Source organism: Bos grunniens, chromosome 5 (assembly GCF_055505025.1).
Source record: "Bos grunniens cultivar Pamir isolate PY7600 chromosome 5, Bosgru_T2T1.0, whole genome shotgun sequence".
NCBI lineage: Eukaryota > Metazoa > Chordata > Mammalia > Artiodactyla > Bovidae > Bos > Bos grunniens.
The window spans coordinates 44,884,740-44,891,145 of NC_141169.1; the positions used below are offsets into that span (position 1 = coordinate 44,884,740).

At 36.1% G+C, this 6,406-nt stretch overlaps 1 protein-coding gene across 1 annotated transcript; it reads right to left on the bottom strand.

Annotated features, from left to right (window-relative positions):
* LYZ (lysozyme) lies at positions 1–5,965 on the bottom strand. Its single transcript, XM_086400029.1, has 4 exons — positions 5,809–5,965; positions 3,917–4,081; positions 2,133–2,211; positions 1–866 (listed from the first exon to the last, which is right to left on the bottom strand). Exons 1-4 carry the CDS (start codon positions 5,942–5,944, stop codon positions 800–802), a joined length of 447 nt encoding a protein of 148 aa, XP_086256155.1. The 5' UTR covers positions 5,945–5,965; the 3' UTR covers positions 1–799.
* Between the last annotated feature and the right edge of the window lie 441 nt (positions 5,966–6,406).

The following is a 6,406-nucleotide window of genomic DNA, read 5'->3' on the forward strand; positions in this document are numbered from 1 at the left end:
TGAATTGCAAAGCTTTTAATGAAAATGTTTTTCTTTTACAACATGCATAAATTCACATCGGTTTAATAGCAATTAATTCAATGCTTACAAACTTATCTGCCTCTGAATTTAGTCATAATGGATGAATTTAAGCTAATAAAACTAAGGAAAATCAACAGCTCATCTAATCCTTCTTTATATTCCTTCAGGATCAGCAAGATGCATAAATGAGTTCTTTGCAAAGGCTAAAATAGGTTGATGTATAAATTGTAAGTTTATTTTTAAAATTCTGTGTTCATGCAACATTTCTATGAAAACATTTAAACCAAATGTCACAGTTATGAAAACAAAATTCATTGATTTGGGCTGTTTCCATTTTTGGCCATTTGACGTTCTGCTTTTTTTGACTGAACAGATGAGAGTTCACATGCCTACACAGGTGGGGCTTTGCCTAAGATCAATTTGCTTAGAGATATTCTTTTGTTATATTTTGTTGAATATTAGGGAGTACTTATATCATTCAAGATTAAGTCTGGGTTATCTCTTTGAAGAACTAAATGTATCAGAGATACATTTGATAATGAAAATTTTAGACAAATATTCACCAGCATTAGTTCTGTTAGCAAGCTGAAAAATGTAGGCCTAATATCAAACAATAAACACGTGAGGTAAACGTCAGCCTCTTAGAAGAAAGACCATATGCTCCTGCTTCGGTAAAAACATTATTTGTTTGAAAGAGTGATAGTATAATCTTTTACTCAACGATTACTTCCTTAATATGAAAAAGAGACAAAATGAGCTGAAGACGAAAACTCCACAGTTACACTCCGCAACCCTGAACATAACTCCTGAGATCTCGGTTTTGACACTTTTTTCTCCATGCCACCCTGTAGAAAAAGATGAAACAAATGATAGTAAGATTGAAACATATCTTCATTGCGTTATACATACTTCAAATCCTTTGCGAGAACAAAATAGTTAATCAGTACATGAAATACAAGCTACAGACAGATGCAAATGTTGCTATTTATTAACTGGAGATGCGTATACAGGGACATCACATCTCCACAAGCCTGGACTATAGCACAGAATGCTGGACACAAATGTTGAGTCTTGTGAAGTCCCCAACAGCACTGCAAAGTGCATTCCACATTTACTTAAATCCAAAAATAGTTTCAAGGTATTGTGTAGAGAATTCAAAACCTCTAGAAATTCCCTAAAATAAACTGAGTAGTAAAAGAGTAAAAGATTCTGAATCAGGTAAAATAGATGGTTTCTATGTAATACACTGTTTAGCATAAATCTAAAGCTGCAATTTTCAATTTTCAGTAGCATACTGTAGTCTTTGGAATATTCTCTCACTTCTCTCACATCAGCAGGATAAATCAGCCCTCTTCTTTAATGTTTAATACATACCGTGCTCTTAACAGAAACTAAAGACTCATAAGATTAGTCTTATCCTAAAGACTCATCTACACCTGTTGTAGGTCCATTATACTTAAAACACAAACATACAAACAACCTCATAGGAAAGTGGTCAGATTTGTGGTTACCTGGTGTGGGGCTTGTAGGTGGGGTGAGAGGTAAGGAACTGGACAAAGGCAGTGGAAGGTACTATAGACTTGTAGTTATAACAGTAGGGATGCAATGTACCACAGGCCTATGCTGGTGGCTCAGTGGTAAAGAATCCGCCTGCAATGCAGGAGATGCGGGTTCAATCCCTGGGTGGGGAAGACCCTCTGGAGGAGTAAATGACAACCTACTCCAGTATTGTTGCCTGGGAAATCCCATGGACAGAGGAGCTTGGTAGGCAACAGTCCATGGAGTCGTTAAAGAGTTGGATGCAGCTTAGCAACTAAACAACAACAGTACAATATACAACATGATAAATATAATTAACATTGATATATGTTATACATATACAAAGGATGCTGAGATTAAACTTTAATAAGACTTTTCATTCCACACAAAATTTTTTTTCTTCTCTTTCTCTAATTTTGTATCTATATGAGATAAAGGATGCTTACTAAACTTATTGTGATAATCATTTCATGATGCATATAAATCAAATCATTATGCTATACACCCTAAACTTTTACCGTGCTCTATGTCAATTACATCTCAATAAAACTGGAAGGGGGAAAAAAACATACCATGCTTTAATGCCTTGTGGATCTCTGACAACCCTCTTTGCACATGCTACAGCTTGAGTGATGTCATCTTTCAGCAAAGCTGAAAAAGAAGTGGTGAGAAATGAAAACAATCTTCATAGAAATTTCATTTTAAGTTTAGGTTCAGTCAGCTTTATTCTCTTATACTGAGGAAAGAACAACTAATATTATTTTTTAAGAGTCCTTATATCTGTATGAATTTTGGAGGAAAACTCTTTCTTCATTCCATCCCATTTGGTATGAAATAAAACATTCTGCTTCTCATTTACCAAAGTCAGTGGATGTTCAGGAGCTATTAACTAATGTGATACAAGGGTTTCTTTTTACTAGGCAGTGTAAAAACAAAACAAACAAGCAGAAACAGTCTAGGAGTTTTTTACTTAGCAATTCTCCTAATGGAAATTTATCCTAAAGAAATCATGGTATGTACCCAAAGATGTATATACAAAATGTTTCATAGCAGTTTATATAAAAGGAGAAAATGGAAACAGCCTAAGTGCTTAACCCTGAGAGATAGACCGAGGGACTCCCTGGTGGCCCAGTGATTAAGAGTGCACCTTCCAGTGCAGGGGATGCTGGTTCAATCCCTGGTGGGGAAGGAAGATGCCAAATGCTGCAGGGCAGCTAAGCCTGCACATCCCAACTGGAGAGAAGCCTGCCTGGCACAATGAAGATCCTGCCTGTTGGCAACTGAGACTTCACATGGCCAAAAAACCAGAACATAAGAAACAATAGAAGCAATATTTTAACAAATTCAACAAAAGTGATATTCAAAAATTCAATAAAGACTTTATTAAAAAATAAAAAATATATTATTTTTTATTTTTAAAGTATTATTTAAAAATATTTTTTAAAATAAATTAACTGGATACAAAATAATATTCTAAAGACTATAGGATTTTGAATATTTAAAAATATAACTATCAGTTTTTCAATATTTTTTCAATATTTTATGCACTAAAGATTCATATGTTATCTCTACTTTAAAAGGAACTCAATAGATTATTTATTTCATCCCAATTAAATCTTAAATTAGCTTGTTAGAATGATTATGCTTATAAAGGCACTGTATTTTTTGGAGATGCAAACCAAAGAATTTAGAAATGAAATGTCATAATGTTTCTAAATCAGTTTAAAATCACTCAGCAAAAAAAACCCCATATACATAAAAGAAGTAAATATGATAAAATGTAAATAACTGTAAAAGTACACGATGAGCATACTGATGTTTATTATGCTAATGTTTCTAATTTTCCATATATTAAAACATTTCATAATAAAAAGCAAAAATTATATTTTAAAAAAACCACACATATTTCTCTTCTTTGGTTAACCACTAATCCTTTCATTTTCCAATAAAGGAGTGTAGATTAAAAAAAATGAAAAACCCCTATAACCAAATTACCCCTAAACCTCTACAAACAAGGAAAGTAGGAGGAATGGCATTGTTCTCTACAAAGCATCAACATGTCCAGTTATGATGAAGTGATAGGTCACTCCAGATCTTTTATGATACCAGCTCTTTAATTTTTTACTTGAGGAATTATGAAGAGCAAAATAAGGAGTTTTAGGAAGTTAATATGGAATTTTTCAAGGTCCCTGATGAGCCCTTCAAGACCTTTTTATTTCTATTGACTCTTGACCTAAAGGATCATTCCAGTTTTCCCATAAGATGTTTACAGAAAAACCTGAACGAACTTTTTGGATAACCCAACAAGTATAACCAGGTGAGTCCTGTGCCATGACTCCACATTATCTTGTCTTACCGCTGCAGGGTATACGACAGGCGTTAACTGCTTTTGGGGTTTTGCCATCATTGCACCACCAGCGGCTATTGATTTGAAATATCCCATAATCAGTGCTTTTGTCTCCACGATTGTAGTTTGTAGCACGTGTGTTGTAATTGCTTTCCCATCTGGCCAAACACACCCCTGAAAAAAAATTAGTAATAAACAGCAACATGACATAACTTATACTTAACAGCATAATTAGTTCTTTTTAATTCTACTTTACTAACAACTTGTTTTATAAGTATAAAGATGTATCTTACTTGTAAAATATTTTAACACTTTTGTATTAAAGGGCCCTTAAGAGAATTCTTTTGTTAGCAAAACATTTGTTAATACTAATAAAACAACTAACATATTTTAAAAGATATTAAAATAGATGTTTCCTTCATTGCTATTACCCTTCCCCTGGTCCCATCGCTCACGTAAATTTCAGCCTAGAATAGAAAAATCAGCAGAGTTGAGTGGATTCAGTCATTAGCTGCATATGTGTGAAGTAAGTCGCTTTAGTCATGTCCGACTCTATGCAACGCCATGGACTGTAGCCTGCCAGGCTCTTCTGTCCACGGGATTTTCCCACACAAGAATACTGGAGTGGGTGGCCATGCCCTCTTCCAGGGGATCTTCTCAACTCAGGTCTTAAATCTATGTCTCTTGTGTCTCCTGCATCAGCAGTTGGATTCTTTACACTGCACCACCTGGGAAGCCCAATTAGTAGTATGCTGCTGCTGCTGCTGCTAAGTCGCTTCAGTCATGTCCGACTCTGTGCAACCCTATAGACGGCAGCCCATCAGGCTCCCCCGTCTCTGGGATTCTCCAGGCAAGAACACTGGAGTGGGTTGCCATTTCCTTCTCCAATGCATGAAAGTGAAAAGTGAAAGTGAAGTCGCTCAGTCATGTCTGACTCTTAGCAACCCCATGGACTGCAGCCCACCAAGCTCCGCCCATGGGATTTTCCAGGCAAGAGTACTGGAGTGGGGTGCCACTGCCTTCTCCGAATTAGCAGTATCTGCTTACGCTAATGGAAAAATACTTTTACCTGGAAAAATAAGGAGGTTTTGAGAGGAAAAAAAAATTCTTACGACACCTAAAGTTGAATTTGGATATCAAATTAGAGTCCTGAAAAGAGTTATAGAATAGGAAAGACATCCATCCATCTATCCACTCATTCATTCATAAATAGTTATGGAGGGGAAATGTCTGAATTCAGTCTGAAAAATACAGTAATGACACTGACAAATATGGACTAAAATACAGTCACTTTTCCTTAGGACATATCTTTAATTTTGTGGAAGAAAATTAAAAATAATTAATCAACTGGATGTAGAATAATAAAATGTCTTTCAGGCTGCATTTCAGGGATCCTTATATAGATACTGATTGAGGGGAAATAGGTTCCTTCTGTCCCTGTTTTAAGAGTTCAATGAAATGTATAAAAACTTTGCCCAGTGTCATGGTAGGGGGACTAAAAATGAGAAAATTACTGCCTTACTCAGGCTTGCAGAGCTCAAGTTCCAAACTGGAAATGGCTAGAGTCAAACACCAAGGGCTTGACAGACATATCCCAGGTGCTGAAATATATTTTATAGTCCGCTTCCATATGCCAGCTGGCAAATTTAGTGGCTCTAGAGGAGTATAGCAGTACCTGGCATGCTTCTAATTGTATAGAATTTAACCCTCCTGTACTTCAATCCTTTACCCAGTACATCTGATTCTAAAGGAACCATTGGTGTTTTAACCATTGTAAATGTACAAACCCGCCAAGAAATAAGAAAAGTCCATTCATACAATATCCCTTATTATTCATCCTCTATTAATATCTGTTCCACACCTGGCTAACTATTTGGAAGGAGGAAGAATAGTTAACTTACAGTTTGCCAGGCTGACTCCTCGATAGCCATCCAATCCAAGTTTCTTCAGAGTTCTGGCAAGCTCACACCTCTGAAATTTCTTGCCCTGGACAGCAACAGAAAGGAGGAGAAGCCCCACAATAAGGAGAGCCTTCATGTTGACAGAAGCCAAATGTCCAAGTTGACCAGGTGAGCTGGACTTAGTATTTAACATCTTTTCACTTCCCTCTTCTCTGACGAGTTTGGGGGCTCCACCCTTGGTGACATGCGGAAGGCAGGGCCTGTGTTTTGGTCCACTGACTTTAAAAGTTTTCTTCCTTATGTTTAAAGGAATATGCTGATATCCTAAGTATTAACCTGAAAGAAAATAATAAAATGAGATTGCTTAACGACCTTGCTCAGGAAGAACTGGGATTAGCACTATAGCCCAAAGAGGAACTTCCTCCTATATAAATATAAATTTGAGCAACTGTAAATAAAGGAATATGCTGATATTCTAAGTATTAACCTGAAAGAAAATAATAAAATGAGGTTGCTTAACGACCTTGCTCAGGAAGAACTGGGATTAGCACTATAGCCCAAAGAGGAACTTCCTCCTATATAAATATAAATTTGAGCA

What these genes read in the sequence shown, in the direction of transcription:
- LYZ (XM_086400029.1), bottom strand. Translation starts at nt 5,944, where the DNA reads ATGAAGGCTCTCCTTATTGTGGGGCTTCTCCTCCTTTCTGTTGCTGTC. An exon ending in CTGTCGTATACCCTGCAGCG is followed by an intron (nt 2,212 to 3,916) that starts GTAAGACAAGAT and finishes CTTCTTTTTCAG; the next exon opens with CTTTGCTGAAAGATGACATC. An exon ending in CCACAAGGCATTAAAGCATG is followed by an intron (nt 867 to 2,132) that starts GTATGTTTTTTT and finishes CTTTTTCTACAG; the next exon opens with GGTGGCATGGAGAAAAAAGT.